The sequence below is a fragment of the Venturia canescens genome, chromosome 7, assembly GCF_019457755.1.
Source record: "Venturia canescens isolate UGA chromosome 7, ASM1945775v1, whole genome shotgun sequence".
Classification (NCBI taxonomy): domain Eukaryota; kingdom Metazoa; phylum Arthropoda; class Insecta; order Hymenoptera; family Ichneumonidae; genus Venturia; species Venturia canescens.
Window position 1 is genome coordinate 5539937 of NC_057427.1, and position 20720 is coordinate 5560656.

Consider the following 20720-nt stretch of genomic DNA (forward strand, 5'->3'; position numbering starts at 1 on the left):
AATCCTCGACGGATTTGGCGAGCATTAGAACAAACAATGATGTTTTATTTCCCACAATGAAGGAAAAGTTGAGCTGTAATTTGAGAGCTAGTGAAACTTGGGGTGGCGAAACAACGTTTCCGCTTATCTCGTCATAACGCAACGTTTCACTCGCTGGTTCTCACTGGGTCCGCGTGTCATTCTCACAAAGGTCGGTATCGGGCTATTTATAGAAATGATTCGCTGGAATTGGTATAAGATCGTTGTGAAACGTATCCGAGAGCAGCGGAGCACCTTATAGCTGAGAAATTAATGAAATGCATCGCTGGAAATATCGCTGATGCTCGTTTTTTTGTTGCTATTTCAGAATCGAGCCGAAGGATATTTCTCATCGATTTTTTTTCGAGGAATGAAGGTGTCGTCAGGAAAAGATTCGAACGAAAGTCATAAAAATAGCTTACTAACTCGCATCAATATTTTTGTTTTTATATATATTTTTTTTTTTCGTCATTAATTTACATACAAATATTGTTTTTTTTTCCATTTTTTTCGCGGCTTTTTTCCTCGAGATACGTTTATGAAATGAGAACCTAGTTTACCTAGTATTACTCCCGCACTTTTCTCACGTTTTCTCTTCTTATTTATCATCTATATGCCGGTGTTTATATTCATAATTTAAACGTATTCATACAAATTACTTTTACATTACTTATCGTCTAATTTCCTTTTCCAAATACTATGTGGCGTTGTCGAATTCCTTCACCGACTTCTCTCAATCGCGTAATATTTATAAGCGTGTTCGTACACCCGAACGTTCGCTGATGTTCACTCGTCTTTTCGGTTTCAATTGCGAGTACGAATTCTCTGTTGAAAACTCGAAAAAACTTGAGCCCTGTGTGATGATGGAAAAAAATTAAACGGGAAATCGTTATTACGTTTCGTCACGAGGGGTCATTCTCGCTTCATAATCCACACACTCGTCAGCATTTTTTCAGCATTCAGTTAGCGGAAGATAAATGAACAATCTGAGAATGAATGAAGTGGAACGAAAAAGAAAGCTCGAATGGCCATCGTTAACGATGGCGATTTTTCACGCAGAAAATCATGATGATAAAAATGTGGTGGATTGCGCGGGTGATTTTCGTTTTTTTCTATACATATATTATAATATATTCGATCGAATTTACATGTTTTCATTTGTTTTTGTTTTTTTCGTTCGTCGTTAAATTGATGCTGAAAAAGATCACCGGTACGAGCGAATAATCTTAACAACGTTGTGTGTATAAGCTAAGTCGCATTATTCGCTTTTTCATTATTTTTAATCGAATAATAAATGCAATCAATTCCCACAGGAGTCGGAGGACCGAGATAGAAACTCTTTTCTTCAGTTTACTTGTTTCGGTGGAACGAATTAGCTCGCATCATAAGACCGTTCTGACTAATCTTTGTTTCATGAATCCAATCACAGCCGTCATCGTCAATTTTGTGTGTGTGTGTCTGTGTGTGTGCGCGCGCGCGCGTGTGTTCATAACGATCGATCGATGCGATAATTTACTAAAACTTGATGATCATTACAGCTCTTGAAGAGCCGATTGCTTTTCGCCAAAGCGAAAGTATAGTAGAAAAATACAAAATTATTCTACGTTCAGCAGCTGTCTCAATGAACGAAAGATCCAGAGCTACATTTGAATTTTTTAAAAACGAAGACACTTTTCCAGTCTTCCGTGAATCGAAAAAGCTTGGGAAATATCGACTTTCCTTGGCTCGTTAATTCGGTTTTGAAAATGAGAGTAATTGACGTGAAAACACGAATTCGATCTCGTATTTTGCCTGACTCCTGTGGCTATGAAATAGTCAATTTAGTAGTTTCTTTTTTTTTTTTTCTTTCAAGTTCGTGAAATATAAAATACTTTATAATGTTTAATTTTTTATTTTATTCCTCCTTGTTTTTTTAATGCATTCACAACCGCCAACGAAAGTGTGACGCGAAATTTCGTCTGTTCGAGCGAAAAAACATACCCCGTTTCAGTTATTTTCATACAAACAAATATGACGGTGAAAAAAAAAAATGACTTTTGTTAGCGGTTGTTGAACATTGGTAATTTATTATTACAGTACAAGTTATTATGATGGCCTCGGTTACACTTATGTCTTCAGCATTATTACACGAGAAATATTCGTTCTCGCTCACGCTCTCTTTTCCTCTTCCATCGCTTTCATTTTTTTCGTCGTATTTTCTTTTTCTTGATATAACGTTACTTAATCCCATAAACAAACGTATTTTGTATCATCGTCTTTAGTTGTTAATGAATTTAACGTTAAGAAACACACTTGACCTAACATTCCCTGGCTAAATTCTAGTCTGTTTTTCCTTCGTTTCGGTTTTCTCTCCGTCCTCGTTTATTTTTTAAAAGTTTTGTTTTTTTAAATGATACATTTCAAACACTGTTAACGCGATCTTAATTGCTAGACAAATCTTTCGTCTGGTCCGGAGGGTGATTATCGTTTTACGGAAGAGAAAAAAAAAGTTTCGGAAGTGTGTGTTTACGTGTGTGAGTGTGTGTTGTGTGTGAGTAAAAAAGTGTAACAACCATTGAATTGTCTTCGTAATGATAATGAATATTTCTCGTATTTCGTCGAGCGTAAGCTCCGGTTGTAGATACCCGTAAAGTAGTTAAAATCGGGAAAAAAAGAACAACTTTTATAAAGCGCCAAGACATAAAAAAAATGAGCAAAGCAGTACTTGCATCGAGGTTTGTCTCCGATGATCTGAAAAATCTCGAAATCAATGCGTAAGAAGAAAAACAAAAGCATTTCGTCATGGCCGTACGGCGAGAGAAAAAAAACGTCATAACTCATGAGACGAGAAAATAATATGTAAAAATGAAAACAGCCGATTCTCGTCACAAAACGTTTCGACGTGTCAGTGACGTTTGGGCCTTTCTAATCGAATGCAAAAACGCACAATTCGCGGAATACAATTAATTCCGTAAACGTTTTTCGTTTTATTTTTTCTTTCGTTTCCTTTCTTTTTCTTCCTCTTCGTCTTTTTCTCGTTTTTGTAGAAAAATGAAAAATAAATATATTATACTGGAAGATATAAGAATTATATTTACAAAAGGGACGTATAAAATACATTTAAAAAACGAGGGGTTTCCGAGTTCATGCGCGCGCCGAACGGGGGGCCCTGTATGACAATGACAGCCAACTGCGTGTTATTTTTCATTTCATTATTTTCTTATTCTTTTTCATGTTTTTTTTTTGTTTTTTGTTTTTCACGAATACGATTCACACGTGACGGGACCGCAGTCTTAACGTTTGTTTGCTTGCTTTTTTTAGTGTTTCTCACTTTTCTCCTCTCATACAGGACAAATTCTAATACACGAACTTTTTCTGTACCAGAACGAAAGTGTTTATGTGTACGTGTGTATATATATATATTTATATATATATATGTGTGTGTAATTATATATACAGATATAACATTATGATAAAGCTCCTAGGTCGATAGCAATAGATTGAAGAAGAGTATTTTTGTATCTTCCTTAGAAAGATTTTTGTCCATGACGCAAGCTCTATCGTTCTTCGCCAGAAAACATATGAAAAACTCGAAGCAACTTTTTTCACACAAAATCAATTCAGTCGTTGGAACATTTTCAGTGATAACTCACAATTTCCATTGTGTTACATTTCCCAAGCGACGTTTTCGTTGGTTTTCTTTTTTTGTTTTTGTCAAATGAATCAATACTGTTGTTACTCATGAAATAATGATTTGGCGGCAAAGAAGACGACAATCTTACGAGGACGCGCGCACACGGCGCTTCGAGTCGTGCAAAGTTTACGATCAGCCTTTGAAAAATTTTGTACGAAGGCAACGGCACCGATATAGGATCCTCATGAAGAATGTTCTGGGTTTATTTTTATCGCAAGTCGGAATTTGTACCGAATGGGGGATACTGCAGATCCGTTATTCGAGCGCCTCGATTGGTGAAAATACGGTTACACGAAGACAAAGAATAAGAAATTTATGTAATCCGAAATCATGGAATATCTTTCATTGATGGATTCTTCGATTGGTTAAAATGATATTACAAAACAGACTGATTACTTATTCTTCCAATCGAAATTCTTCCTCCTCGGTCGATAAGTAAAATTATAAAAATAGGTACGTAAAGCAATTCGTACTATTTTTTTCGAATAAATTGTGTGTAAAAAGAAAAATCACAAATTTTCGTTTTTGTCTTCTAAGAATTAAATGACTAATAGAGATCGTAGCTTATATATAAGTGTAAATTAAGCCCTCCGTTCAAAGACTGATCCGAGTACAAATAATTTGTGCTATTATCTAAGAAGAAAGCATGTGCAGCTCATAAATACTTTTGATTTTATGTGGCATCTTCTTTGTGTCAATAATGAGCCATGAAACTTCCGTAGAATCGAATGAACATTGTGGTATTCATGAATATCGATGGTCAAACGTGCCATTTGGCAGTTGAATTGTCAACTTCGATTGGAACGATAGACGACCGTGTAGAACTGGCCAAACGTTAGAGAGCCGTATTTAAATGCGTATCGAAATTTTGTACTTGAGATTTGACAAAAATTTGATTGGAATGATCGCGATATGTGGAAATCGAAAAATCGACAGTCTCATTTATCGTCCAGGACGTTATTTCCATTTTTCATTCTTGGAAAATGTATTCAACTGCCAAATAACCGTAATGTTAAATGGAAAATAACATTTGTTTTTTCAATCTCAAAAGTGTTTAACATTTAGAATTCAAGTCTTGAATAATCATCTCTGTTTCATCTTCACGGCTGACGACATTATGTTTTTGTTCATTTTCTTTCACCACGGCCGTAGAATCAATTGAGCCTGCGTACAATAGTTACCAAAAATTTCAAATATTCGATCAAAACATCAAAAATCCTTTTTTTCTGTAAATCGGAAGTTTAGGTTTGATTTTTGATGGGAAATATAATATCAATAATTGTGCGTTGTAGAATAAGAGAAAAATTTATAAAAGATATAGGATTGTGCAGAAATTTACGCGATGAATGAAAAAAAAAAAAAAAAACATAAAAACGTTTGATCCGATTGCACTCAATTGATTCTATTCACCATATTTTTTTTTCAATATCGATGTTTTAGAGGCAACGGAGGGACAGTAAAGTTTACTTAGAATGCTAAACTAGTCTTGACCGAACTTACAAACGAGTGCCTGATATACACGAATGTTTTAGTTCTTGTTTCTTCCATTTTTTTCTTCTCTCTTTCTTTCTTCCTTTGCTACATCGTATTCGCAAATGTGTAATAAAAACCTGTGCCGTGGCTGTCGATGATGCGGTGGTTGAGCTATCTAGTCAAATCTCTCTTTTTCTTTTCGCTGATCATTTTTGTAGCTTGTCGTTGCACTTTCAGACTCGTTTTCACCCATTTCTGAGTTCTCCCCTCAAGGCTGCGAAGAAGATTAAACAAATTTTCGACCATCAGTGATGAGTTGAAAAATGCTTGATCACTATTTAAAAAATGCTAAATGAAAAATGTCGTGGATGAATTGATGTAAGCTCACCGTCCAGTAATTCCTGCTTAATTTTCTTAAACTCTCTTCGCAGTTCCAGTATTATTTCAGCTTTAAAGGCCTCTATCTCTTGAGCAGAAGATGACGGACCGTCACCGACTCCGTTGACTTTGAGAAGAGTGTCTTCCGATGCTGATCCGAACCTCTTGCGCGCCGACTTAGGCGATTCTCCACCGTTCGAAAATTTGTTATTCGACGAGCTGTTTTTGTCCCACTTTTTGTCAGGCGAGCTTTCCGGTTCCTTTTAAGAATTAGAGTTTACAATATCATTTTTTTTCGTTGTGATTCGGAGTTTACAAAGTCGTGTCAAGCCAAACAAACGAACTGTTTTCATCTCTTACCGGTGGCTGTTCGGGCTGCTTTTTCTCAACGGCTGCGCGTCGTCGTGCCAAAGTTTTCGCCATTTCGTCCATCATCGAAGCCATACCGCCGCCGCCGTTGCGTCCCAGTGTTCCATAGTTACCGCTGCCCCCGCCACTTCCGCTGCTGCTCGTGCTCGATCCACTGTTTTCAACCGGTTGCGATTGCTACTCGTCAAAAGTAAACAATTAGGTCACTTTTTTATTCTCGTCTCAGCGAACGCGCATCCACAACAACGACGATATCAATTTTATGATGAAATTCACTTGATAGTGGGTGCGAGTGCAAAATTAGAGTTCATTATAAAAAATTAGGCACTTTTCACTTCAATAAAAGTCAGAATTCAAGTACGGCATGGTATTCTTACAATTTGCACAAAAATATCTGCATACAGTAATAACTACCATGAAATACAATAGATTTTTTAAAGATCTGTAGAAATATGTGGATACCTTACAAAGTTTTTACCACAAATAAGTTATGATTTACGATCAAATGATTGCACTATATCATTTGGTTCCTGAGCTCGTTATGGTGAAATAAAAATCATGATACTCCCAGCGTTTGGGAGAGGTGAAAAGGAGTATTTACCTGTTTCTTCTTCAATCTGGCTGCCTGAAGAGCGGCAGCCAATGAATTCATATCGGGTGGAACATCATTGTTGGCAATGATTCCGGGCCCCATAGACGGGGCGTTGGGTATTGTAACAACATTGCTGTTAACGTTGGGAGCGGGCGGGGGTGGAGGTGGAGGTGGAGCAGCGGGACCAGCCGATGGTCCCATAGGGGGTGGTGGTGGCCCACTGTTGCTAATGGGATTGTAAGCATTAGAATTAAAGGTAGTGCCGCCGGTGGTGTATTGATTAACCGCGTTGGTTGGGGTACCGTAAGGATTAGTGCTTGTAATGGCAGTTTGAGCAGGTCCACCGTATTGCAACTGTGCGTTTGTTTGTACGACGTTACCAAATTGCGTTTGACCGGTTGCGTATTGACTCGAGCCGCTGGCATATGAATTAATCGAATTACTGCTACCGTATTGATTATTAGTGGCAAATTGACCAGGGCTACCGTTGTTAACAGCGTACTGACTATTACTTTGACCTGAAGTCGCTCCCGCCTGACTGTAAATCCCATTTTGACCATTGTTTTGACCATAAATACCGTTATTCTGATTAGACCCGGTCGAGTATTGCGTCTGAGACTGATTATTAACGTTATATTGAGCTTGTTGCCCGTTATTAGAATAATTAGTTGATTGATTCGTTGCGTAAATCGGCTGGGATTGCGATTGACAGGGGATACTCGATTGGGAAGCGGTTTGTTGTGCGTACTGTGTCATCATTGGGGGTGGCGCCGGCGCTCCAAAGTTCATCATCGATGGAGGACAAGGTGGCGCCGGCGGTGCTGCTACTGGCGGTTGAGGTGGCGGTATCGGCGGACCAACCGACATTTGTGGCATTATCTGCGCTGCTATTTGTCCTTGCTGCAACGCTACCGGTGGCTGGGGCGCTGGAGGCGCCGATGACGTTCTGTGATGACCGGGCCCTTGTTGCTGTTGTTGCTGCTGCTGCTGCTGCTGTTGTCCCGTCGGGGGGGGACAACTCGGGGATATCGCACTTGGGCCATTCGCAGCTGTAAAATAAAATTCAGATAAAATTATAAAAATAGTCGCTGTGAATACGTTGCAGATGTGGTGCAAACTCAGCCTGAAAGTACCGGGTAATAAAGTACAAGATTTTATTAGATTTCAAATTTATCATGAATTCTTTCAGGTTCTCAATTTTAAGCGAGCAATTGGATTGGTGAATTTAAAAAAAAAAACTGGAAATAGTGGTAAAAACGTTACTTTGCAGATGATTTCTTTTACTAAAATTGTGGAAATTGACAGGTGCAAACGATGACAGAAATTTGAAGCTTCGACCGAATACTCGCGTCATGATTTGGTCTTGTTTACAGGACCGATAAAGATTGGATAAATACTTACGTTGGCTTTGCTGCGACATCCTGCGTTCCTGAATAATCGCGACGTCCTCTCTGGTCATGGTCCTAGGAAGAATTTACACTTGTTTAAAATCACATAAAAGCATTCACGCTTTGTTAAAAAATATATTTTCGTCATGAACATAGTTGATTTATAAATGAAATGCAAAGCAGGATTAGTCAGCCAGCTAGACTAACGTATTAAAAGTAAAATGTGTTATACCTCTAGGAACCAGAGCTACCTATAAGAAATATCGAAATTATCGTATAAACCACCTTAGCAATTTTAGTTATTTTACCAATAAATCTCTTCTAATCGCAATAACTGACGCTGAGAAAGTGAATCAAGTATACTGTTAATTAGATTCTCATTTCGCGTTACTTGCTCCGCGAAACAAACATCTTGAAACGATAATTTACCTCAAAAGCCAATGCGAGATTAATAAAATATCGATACATGATTTTCTAGTCGCATTCCACTGCTGCATTTTTACACTAGAGTTTCTGATCGGCGCATACACGTGACGGGTTATACGATCGGGTATCGCGTTGGTTAGAAATATCATACTTACCCCCTCAGTCGCACGAGCGGCTATCGCTAAGGTGGTATACGCATTAGTATAATTGTACATTCTCCTTTGAGATGAACGATACTGATTTTTTTTGCTATGTTTTTATTTATTCATTTTTTTCAAGGCCGTTGCAAGATAAACTTGCAAAATGGAATGTATGACCAGTGTTATTGTACAGTATGTAAAATTGCACAGTACATTATGAAAATATTTCGAACTTCTCCTTTAAGGTACATTCCTTTGTGCATCTTTTGATTTGCAGAATTTACTAATTCGATGGAAAGGTTTCTTTCTGAATCGAACGGTCAAATGGGCGTTACCGATGGTAACTAATTTTGAAGAAATGTGAAAAAGCAACCCCCTTTAGCGGTATAATGAACACGTGAAACGATATGGCAACGAAAACAGTGAAAAACTCATCGATAACATATTCATATTTCAGGATTATTCATTCGTCTTCTCTGATTCAATACTACGCCTATAATTGAATCGAAATTTAAAACACATGCATCACGTGGTTTTCGGTATAAAACTCAATTTGTTAATGGAAGCTGACGGACGAACGCCACCCATTAGATTGCGAGAGATGAGTGTAGATTACGCTCAAAGGACGACCAAGCTGTATTAACACTAATCGAATTAGCTCCGCACCATCTTTTTAACAATGATTTATTACGTGCGAGAGAAAATAACGAATAGCGAAGAAGTTTTCTCGAATCGTCTGGAGATGCTGGAATCCATCGTATTCGATTTTTTTCAGTGTTCTCAGAAGTACTACGTTACTTTACGATAAATGGATAGAATCATTTCTTGGCTCGACAAATATCCTTTAAAAATCAAATCCCAATAATAAAAAGTAGCTAATTTTTCGATAATTTCTCCACATATTATATTGACGAGGGAAAATTGAAAATGGAATTTTTGTCGCTTCGCGTGATGAGCCATTCGATCAGGGCTGAGTGCCTCGATCGTCCTCGGATATTCGCGAAAGTGTTCAACTCTTGAAATGATTTTTTTGTAACTGAATTCATTGGTGATATTTCGTCGACGTTTTTTGTTTTATTTCAATAAGATCGAGAAGTCACCTCATGGGGGTTTCAGCTGGTGAACCGCGTGTACAGGGCGTAGAGCCACCGACCTGTATGACGGTCGTCGTACCGTTACTAATAGACGGGTGGCTGTGGTTTGGGCTTGGGGTCGGGGGCACAGAGGAGTTCGAGGTACCTCTCGTAGTTAGACGACCAAGTGACAATGAGACCCGTGAAACAGTTCCCATCGTGCTAATGTCGTGTACGTGTGCCTGACCTTGACTGTAACGACATCCGTACAAGGAGGGTTCAATGAGATGATTCGTGATGAAAAACTCAGAACACGTGAAATTAGTGACAGAGGAAGGCGTCGATAGTCCCGTTCCCGAAATCATAATTGAAGGAATGATCTTCTCCTCTTTTTCTTCATTGCGAGCGATGAAAGGCAAAAAATGTTTATGTGAAAAATACCGAAAATAAAGCGAACTAAGAACAAAAAACATACATTCATTTAAAATTAAAAATATTCTTACTCCTTGGACACCTTGGACAAGCATAAGGAATGAAAAATGATATCGTTGATATTAGCAAATGAAATTCGCGAGCGTCGGTAAAACTTGGATTACGCAGACCCACGTTTGTGATGGAATTGGATCGCTCCAAATGCTGTAGTTTTCAAGAGTTTAAAGATCCTACAGGCTACTTACACTGCACAATCAAACGAATTCTTCTGCTCGTCAGTACGCGATTAAGGGGAAAAAGAGAAAATGAAGACAAACTGAAATTGCACAATTCTCCAACCTTCTGGAGACTAGAGTGTTATTTCTTTGCGCTCTCATGTATTGAATAGATTGTGTTTCATATTTGTTTGAGCTTTCACCACAAATTTGCTACGATTTTTAATCAATTATGCAATTTTTTTGGACATTTGGTGTACGTCGTTGTTCCGTGTAAAATTCCTTGGCCGAGAAAGAAAAACTGATAGAAACATCGAAGTAGAAAAGAGGCAAAACAATTTTGATCAATTCATGGGATCTTCGCAAATCCGCCGATAAATATCCTCTCGTTTTACTCGAATCTATCCTCCCACGTCAGACATCCCACGAAACATTTGGAAAAATAATAAAACCGTGAAACCGAGGGGCCGATATCGCCGAGGATTTCTAGCGACAAAAGTGTCGAAAAATCTGTTCCATCGAGACGTTATAATGAATATTTTCTAACGAGTATCCAGTTTTATTTCTCCCAGTTGTTCGTCAAAGTCTCAATCTTCTTTGTGTCAAGTTTTTAGTCTGTAGTTGAGAAGGAGAATAGATACGTGGGAATGGAAGTTCGGTGACCCACCTGTAGCCCATGTCCTCGTCGTATTGCGGATTCATTTGTGGCGGTTGTTGTTGGGACGAGGGTTGTTGTTGCTGCGGCGGTTGCTGCGGTTGTTGTTGCGGATACGCAGGTTGTTGTTGAGTTGCCGGTGTGACTGTCGGACCAAGACTGCGTGATATGTTGCTCCCATTGCTTAGCACCTAATGAAAAAAAAAAACCAGGAATCAAACGTTTGATAATTGAAGTTCATCAGTTAACTAGAAGATAAAACATCAACGATATTTCGTAGTCGATTAAAACGGACGCTCTTGCGCGTCACAGAAATTAATTTACGATCGTGTGGGCGATTCGGGTCTGGAGGCAGGCTTGGAAGCTTTCTATCAACGACTCGACTCTTTTTCTTCTGTTTTTTAACCCCTCGAACGACATTCGCGCACTGGTGAGCACATTTTTCTCATCAAAGGGTCGAGTAAATGACGCAATTTTAAATTCTCGCTTCGCGAATCGTGCGAAGGTTTCTCACGAAATATTTTACTGTAAGTTCTTCGGCGGCTTCAACAAATTCGTTTTTATAAATTTCAAAGTGCAGTCATTGGAAAATTACTAAAAATCTTCGATACTCATTTTCATTTTCTTTGGAAATATAAAAATTCGGTAAGCAAACAAATGATTTCATGCACACGGAGTCATCGAAAAATCTACATTTTCGGACTATTTTTAAAAACAATCCGACCTCCGAAACCGAAAAACATTTGGCACTTCCGAAAATTGGTAAACTTATTTTTAATATTCTACATTGATAAATCATTTTCATTGGATTCAGCAGAAGAGTTGGACGAACAATGAAATACTCACATCAAGTGCCTGGAGCATGGAACGTGCGAAGGCATCGGCATCATCTTTGCTTGAAAAATTGAGACCGTAAACCTGCTTGTTATCGCGCCATTGATGAAACGTAGCTGTCGCCTGATTGTACTTCAATCCCTTGAGTATAGCACAATTTATCACAATCTCGTGATCCTGCAATTTTCTTCCAACAACGCGAAACGTATTGTTGACAAGATGTTGATACAGTTGAACTTTCGATAATCCTGATGACGAGCCGCTCGGTATCCATTTTTTGTTGATGTCGTCGTACACCATCACCGAGGCGCGGGCAGATGATATGCTCACTTCGCTGTTGACAAAAATTATACATTAATCGCGGATATTCAACTATTCATACTGATTTATTATAATATAAATGATTATTCGCAAATTATTGTAATGAACACTCAAAAATTTATTAGCCATTGCGAATAATTTGTGAATTTGAACAATTTACATTGGAATTGGTGCGAGTTGAATTTTAATTTCTTTTTTTTTAAATTAGATCGATCGAAGTTATTTTTGAATTTGCATTACTAAATGCAATTTTTCAATCGTGAATCAATTGGAAAAGTATTCTACCAACGATGTTATGAAAAAAAGTATCTTCACGTTAAAAAATACGAATGAAAGATTGCGGCCTATTACGATGGTAATCGCCTTATCAGAAATTACGATATTTCGATCATTTTACGGGATGAAAAATTGTATTTTTATTTATACATCGGTGAATCTTTGAATTGGTGAATATCGATGATGAAGACTTTAAGTCTGAAAAAACTGTGCTATTTTCGTGGTTTTAAAGTGTTAATAAGAGTTGAGTTGAAATTCGAAAAAAATGAAATTTTCGTGCACATTCGAACCACGCTAATCCCAACATCGTTATTTTAATGGATTGTAAATAGAAATTGATTCTCTAAGCGGACCGGTTGAAACGAATTCGTCGATACGCTCTAGAAAAAAACTTTAGGTGTTTGTGCATGTACGTATTCAGTGTTTTTGCGTGAAAAACACGTGCTCGATAAATGATTGTGACGACGTATATAGCATGAGCGGAGGGACACATGCAAAGCCCACGCAGTTGGCTATTATTTTCTCGAAGCTCGGGCGAAAGCTCGCACGTACAAATTGGCGTTAACGATAATCTGAACTTCCACCTCGACTTAAGGGGAGGAGAAATGAAAGCGGGGTGGGGAGTTGCCATTGTAGACAATTTTGCAACTGAGATAATGTTTCGTTCGGGTTATTGGACGAACACAGGATGGAAAAACTTTACGATCGTGTGCTTAACGCTCAAAGAGCCTCTAATTATCTTCTGCTCCGAAGCAATTGGAGCGAATAGGTAAATTAATGATTAATTACGTCCGCAATGAGTGCCCTTGAGAAAATACCGCTTTTTACGCTTTTCCTGTCGATCTTACAGAAACGAAAATAATAATTGACTGACTCAACGATATCTTCCTTTACTGCGAGTGCCCTTGACAATAAAATCGGTTCAATGACATTTTTTCGTACATTATCGACGGTTCGCCTGGTCGAATTTCCACTCTGACTTTTCTCAAATTAGAAAGCAACGAAAAAAGAAGTTCGTGACAAATTATCGTCAGGCTACCGACTAATTATGCACACCCCTGTATAAACATGCGTGCACGTGTTAAAACGCCACAATAAAGTTTGCTACTGTTGCGAATTCCTTGTATTGCAATTAAATGAGATCACGCCTGGAAAGTAATAACGAGCCATGCAAAATATCTGTTAAACTTCCGCCATCAGGCCTCGACGAACTCACTTAATTATTGCTTCCCACACCAGTAGAATCCGTCTCGATCCTGAGAGGAAAATAGTGACGAACGACCAGAGCGAATGGATGAGAATGCCAGAAAGAGAGAGAGAGAGAGAAAGAGGAAGTGGAGCGATTACATGCCATAACTTCCGTACTCTAACATTCGTAAATCGAGAACGCGATGATAAGACCCATAAATTTGACAAACAATATTCAGCCACAAAATTGAGACTAAAAAAGTGTGTCCGTCGAAAACAATGTTGGTATCAAAATTTGCAAGAATTTCTAGCATCCATTCACGTATTTATAATTTCGAAGCATTTTTCAAAAAAGCCTGTGCTGTGATTCCTACACTGAGAAAAAAAATGGTTGCAATGACTAAATGTCTTTAGTTGATATTTTTGTTGCTTGATCTAACTAACCCCAGCTTGCGATAAATAAGGAATAGTTCATTTATTCGAATCACTAAATTTTCGTTTATGTGAATTGAGGGGTCTACCCTAACAAGAATTTTCAAAAAATCGATTTTTTTTATTGTATTTTTCGAAAGTATACATATTTAAAAGTATCATAGTAAAATTTTATAAAGATCTGACCAGTCCAAGTTCACTTTTGAGCTACGTTTAACTTGGCTGTTTGAGCACGTGAATACGCACCGCCGGTGCGATACCGCGTACCTGCCTCTCAAAATTATGTTTTTGGACGGCTCGTTGATAAAATCTCCGAAGCTATTCAACCGGTCCTTACCACGTGTCTTTTTTGCCCGTCTAATTAGCGTAGACCCTTTAAACGAGCGAAACCGAATGCTTTGTTCGAAGAATTTTTATTCATCAGAGCATAAAGTTTCTTATTTATACCATTTATTTTTTGTTCTAATGGCATATCATTTTGTTAATTCAGCTGAAGCTTTTCTTACCACTACGCAATCTACGAAGCCTACAATTATTTTCGTAGTAGCAAAATATGTCTAAATAATAATGATCTAAATATTTTTGTGAAATTATTTGAGTTGAATTGAAAATTTTTCAAGTGTTTCAACCAAATTTTTATCTCAGTCTAGAGTAAACACGAGTTGCGTGACTATATCCGACGTTTTTTAATTGGAACATGCTTTTTCTTTAGATCGTGTGAGATTCAGTCGCAAGGTTGAGACAAGGTTGAAAATGCATGTTTTTAGATGCAGTTTTAATTGGGAGTGCAATGGTCTTTGATGGCAAGTGGAAAATTGAGGTCGACGGCTTACGAATTGAAAGTTCGTTGTGCAATTGAAATTCGAAAAATTCATCATTCGAAGCATTTGTAGTTTGAGGGGCGAAGCGGAGGAGGAGGAGGCGCGGAGGTTTCGTGAAACGGCCACGAAGAACGGTGAAAAACGTAGAAAAGGAGCGTGTGCATAAAAGGGTCGATGGTAGGGAGCGCTGCGCGGGGCAAGGGTAGCAACCAAAGAGAGTGAGAGAGGGAGAGCAACGGAGGAGAGGAAGAGGAGAAACTACGCGAAACTAGGCGAGCTGTGCAAACGCGAGACCCCCTTACGAATAGTTCGTTGGAGCGTATGTGTTCCAGGTCACCTTATACGAGCTATATATTCCCCGACGACTTTGTATTCGGTTACCATCTCCAAGAGCTACGTTACGCCAGGCTTGTACTTTACGTACGTCTACCCTCTGAACCACTCAACACCGTCAAAGAAAAATGGGATTAAAAAAACTCATAAAAATCATTTACATACGCCGAAGGACGTTGACTTTTTCCTAACAGATGGTTCTTCACTTTTGCCTCGGATCGAGGCAAATAACGCGAAACAAATGTTCCAGTCCTCTGAGAATTTTTCCGATATTTTTAAGCCCGATGAAAAGCTCGTTTCCGTACATTGCTTTACAAATTTATATCACGATTTACTTTTTCATCGTAGAAATAAAAAAGGCTCTTCGATCTTTTTATTTTCTGCTGAACTTCAACATTTGCAGGGACAAGGTGGCTAAATTTCGCTGAATTAATCGATCATCTGTGAACTTTCTATTCGTTGGAAATCGATCTCTCCATTTTTACGCAAAGGACAAACTTTGTTTTGCTGTTTTTTATTCGTCGTGTCGAGAGGTTTTTTCCTGCATCGACGAGTCGAAAGGTTTACTTGAGCCCAATGTAAAAAAGCGATTTTATAGTTGATCCACGAAATTGCGTTGGAGTAAAAAAAAGAAACTTTTAGCGTTATCGTGATCGATCAGCGTCGCGTCGTATGGTTTCCACCTTGAGTCATCCGATATGGATTGCATGCTGCGAGAGGCATATGGTTAATTGAGCGGGGTGGTAAACTGACACGTGAAAAACAGTCCAAAAGTCTAGCCGCGTATGGGCCATTCCACGTCAATTAAAACCTTTTTTCCACCCACCTCGCTACTTTTAAACTCGTTTGTACTCAATCGACATATTTTTGTACGGAAATTCAATTTAAAAAATCGTTTCAATGTCAGGCTTTGAACTTTACGGGTTGGACACTGTTCCGAGAATTCAGCAGCCGAAAATAAATGGAAAATAACGTTAACCGCGATCGAAATTTGAAATTTGTCAGAAAATCAATATTTTCTAAATAATTTTCCTAATTGCTCCATAAAAAAATGGAAACAATTGAATAATTCTTGACGAGTGCACACCGATGAAAAAAAATTTGGTTGGAGCATAAAATTTTGTCGACTGTCTTTAGCAAGTTTTGATAAAAATTTGGTCTCCCGCAGTGAAAGGAATGTGATTCCGATTTCCGAAGGTGCGAAGAAGTTGACGCATCGTAAAATGACGCACGTGCCCGAGGGATCTGTAGACGCGTGAAAAAAAACGTGCAGCAATCGTAATCTTAAGGTGGAACAGCGATAAACGAAGGAACTGCGTTGTTGTAAAAATGGAGAAACACTTTCGATGACGAAGGCGACTCGTATCGCGTCTCGCTGTTCCCGGAAGTGAGGGGGAAGTTGAACGAAAGGCTTTACGCGACACGTCGGTCATTCGTAAAATCATACACGGATGTGGTAATCGATATTTTATCGATAATCTCTTTTTCATTCATGAGGCATAGATAGAACGGCTCGTTTGAAATTCGAATTGTTCCGGTGGTCGTTCCGCCTCCCATTCGGCGTGTCGTCCTTCTCATTTTCTTCCTCTTCGAGCTGCATTCCACTTGAAAATTCGCCCAACAACTTTGTATAGAAAAATAATAGCTGTCGAGTCAGAATTTTAATCGATATTTTCTTATCGTAATAATTCGTAAATCTGACTGTTCAAAAGTCTCGTATTCGTTTCAATGGAACGATTGATAACGCGTATCGACTTTTATTTCCGTCTGACAAAAATCATCGGCGAATGAATCATTGTAGCAATCTGAGTGTCGAGGGATACCGATTACTTCGTCCGTGAGCCCGATACTGACTTCCTGCATCAAGAGACGTACGAGCGAGTGACACAATCAGGTCTCAATTGAATAATACTCTCTGAGAGATCGACGCGAATATATTACACGAGGTAGCATTATCACAGCGAACTCAAAAAATTATTTCGAAAATCTCACGAGATTGTTTGCGTACATCGAATTGAACGATGTTTTGACATTGTTAATATTCAATTGATAATAATCGCTTCTACGTTATGATTAACGATACGAGCCTCCTCTTCGAAGTGACACGACGGTTGACGTTAATGCAACAAACGATTTTACAAAGTCTTCAAATTTAGACAGAGTTTAAGGCATAACTGGATGGACAGGCTCGCGACAAAAAATTATATCTTGATCGGAATTTCCGTACTTCGTGATGCAATAAAAATCTGAAAAAATTCAACAACATTTGGAAAGCTATGAACAACAATTATCAATAATAATATTGCCCAAAAGTTAATAACAAATTGTTTAAACAATTAATTATCCAATAATTTTGCGGTGACCTATTGTTTTTTTTACGAATCGAATGTGCGCATTTTTCCGAATGCTCGTGATTTTTTTCAGAATTTTCATGGATTTTTGAAATTACCTTTTTTAAATTTTTTAAGTGGCTCTATTTGTACATTTTTGATCCGGTAACCTTGAGACTTCAAAACTGATAGTAAATATGTCTTCTAAAACATATCCAAAATTCAAATTTTTTAAAATTTTTTTCAAAATTTTTTCAAGAAATTCCAAAAATCCACGAAAATTCTGTAAAAATTCATGAGCATTCGGAAAAATACGCACATTTGATTCGTAAAAAAAAAACAATAGGTCACCGCAAAATTATTGTATAATTAATTGTTTAAACAATTTGCTATTAACTTTTGGGCAATATTATTATTGATAATCGTTGTTCATAGCTTTCCAAATGTTGTTGAATTTTTTCAGATTTTTATTGCATCACGAAGTACGGAAATTCCAATGAGATATAATTTTTGGTCGAGCCTGTCCATCACGACGCTGAAGTTTCCAACGTTGGAGTTCAACGAAATGAATGAAAACAAAATGATACATCCATCAGTTTTTTATTTCACGAATCATAATTGTGTAGATTGAAAAACTACGAAGTATAAATTCGGCAGGAAATAAATTGGAAAATTGCTGGAATTATTGAACAATTTTTTAGATCATTTCGTTGGACTCCAACGTTGGAAACTTCAGCATCATTGTCCATCCAGTTATACCTTAAATGGCTAGTCGAAGTAATGCAAATATTAAAGTAACTATGCGTAAAAAATCTTTCCATACATGAACTCTTCTTATGAAGCTCATGAAAAAGTAACACGATAACAATAAATTATAGAACGTAAGTTCGGGAAAAAATTCGAGACGATTGTCTTACTAGTAATAAAGTTATATTACGTTAAAGATTGAACGAAATTGGTAACGAGCACTCGGGTAGCCTCGCATTTGCTTATTTCGGCATTTTGTTTCTTATTCTTGGCTTGGCCTTCTGTCTTTTTATTAGCACTTTTTTCTTGATCCACTTCCCGTTGTGTTTTCCCTTTGCGCTATCTAATGTGATTTTTTCCATGAAAAACTATAGTATTTTCGCCAGGGACGAATGAAATTTCGAGTTCGGTCCCAGTGATGGATCCCCGATTAATTAATGTGGCTTGTAATTTCATTCGCCAAAAGACAAGTTGAAAAAATGTATTTACAATTTCGAATTAATAACTCTAAATGGTTGAAGTGATTATATCTTTAACTATAGGAAGTAAAAATCAATCGAATTTAGACACCTGTAAAATACGATCCGTCGGGCATGGTCTACCTTAACACGAAATAAATACTCGAAATCACTCATTTAATAGCGAACATATTTCATTTGATCTCCAACAAATCACCGCATCGTAATTAAATAAATTGCGAAACAATCCCTCAATTACAATTGTCATGAAACACATTGTTCGCCGTATCGAATATTCACTCGATAAATGAGGGAAGATTAATGAATTCGTTGAATGAAAATAAATGTAATTAAATTCGCCTACATCAGATGATTTTTCTGATGAGATTTTTCGAATGATCGATTACAGAAAATAGGGAATGAAAGGAGTAGAAATGTCGAAGATATTTCGGTTGAAATAATCGGAACGTTTACGCACAGGAATTTCAGTTATTCCTACTGTCATATTTATCGAAGAATCTATACTAGGGCGTGTGCGTCTAGTTAGCAAATGCAGCGACGGCATAAAAGGACCGGGTCTGTAAGCGCGTGATCCCAACTGCAATGGTCGTGATGTTTCACCGAGAGCAAGAGCGAGCGAGAGAGAGAGAGAGAGAGAGAGAGTCGTCGTGCTAGGGTACAGCTAAGGGTGGCTGAGGGTTGTTCGACTTCACCAATAAAATAAGGGAATGGTCCGGCGTACGAAAGTACAAAAAAAAAGACTTTTTCCCCTCTTACAATAACGGCGAAGAGAATTCAACGGCTCGCACCAAAAACCTGTTTCTTTTTTCTACGGAAAAAAGGATTGGCAAAAAAACGTGTTTTCCCGGAAGTTATGAGTCGCTCGGGCGATTCACGCGCGAGATATCGTCATGCGTACTTCCCAATCCCTGAACAAATGACATTTATAACAAATGAATCCAGTGTTTACCACAGAAATATCACACTCGCCGGACTGAAATTCGTGTCATTTCATTGTCGAAGTATTTTTCGATGTTTTGACATGTCACTCCCTTCGATAAAGGAGAAAACCTTCTTTCGTCGAAATTCTGCATCATCACTCGCGATCTATTTCCTTTTCTTACAATTTTTTTTATAGCCAATGCATTAATTTTGTACTCATATTATATTTTGAGCTCACTCGCATTTAAAACTCGGTAGATAAAGGAACGCGGAAATCATTCATACACATGGAAATACAGCCTCAACTGGAATTGTAAACAAAACTCGATCACTCGGTATATAATAATAACAGTAATATTCTGTCAAAAATCGTTACCTAGCCATGCCGCTCTCCGCGATCTACTATACACACATATACCTTCGTACTAGCTATCTCTCTCTTTCTCTCTCCCTCATACCGAGTCAATTCCCCGAGAAAAACGCCTTACCCCTCCACGACGCCCCTTTCCAGCCGACCGTGCATTTACTTTCTGCGACCCCACTCGCATGTTACGAACGACAGAAATATATCAATGAAATACATGCAATTGGCAACGAAAAATCCGAATTGAAGGAGTAAATAAAGAAAGGACTATTTCAAAATGCTTAGCGTGACAAAAGATCACTGACGCCACAGTTCATTTTTATAAACAATGGATGATGCACCCATAGAAAGAACGAGAAAACAATTGTCAGGAATAATAAAAAAAGGAACGAAGCCGTGTTACTGGTCCGAGGGAGGAAGTTTGTTCCTTTCTTTCTTCCATTCTCTTCTTCTCTCTCGCACTCACTCACTTCATCAGTATTTCGAATAATGTATGTACTCACTTCATGTTCGCTGGGCTTTGATTCGAGTGCTATGACCTCATGCAAACCGAATTTCTGCTTTTGCACAGTAATATCTCGCCCAGTCCATGAAAACACGCGAGATTCGGACAGGATTTTCGATAATACGACATAAATAATAACGTCACTAACACCACTGTGACACCACCCTACTTCTGTACATCTGGCCGGCCATATTGCCGGAGCACGAAATATCTCGACTCTCGCTCCCTCGCTCCGAATGTTGTAATTGTGTTCGCAAAAACCCCGATGCTTACAGATTTACTGAGAAGGCAAGACCCAAGCCTCCTTTTATATATACCCTACTCTTCTTCGGGGAAC

General features: G+C 38.2%; 1 protein-coding gene across 1 annotated transcript; it reads right to left on the reverse strand.

Moving 5' to 3' along the window:
* Window positions 1-436: 436 nt before the first annotated feature.
* ena (enabled) lies at window positions 437-20645 on the reverse strand. The gene is made up of 8 exons (XM_043424714.1): window positions 20382-20645; window positions 11679-12000; window positions 10845-11023; window positions 7905-7966; window positions 6513-7552; window positions 5903-6088; window positions 5553-5802; window positions 437-5438 (listed from the first exon to the last, which is right to left on the reverse strand). Exons 1-8 carry the CDS (start codon window positions 20384-20386, stop codon window positions 5410-5412), a joined length of 2073 nt encoding a protein of 690 aa, XP_043280649.1. The 5' UTR covers window positions 20387-20645; the 3' UTR covers window positions 437-5409.
* Between the last annotated feature and the right edge of the window lie 75 nt (window positions 20646-20720).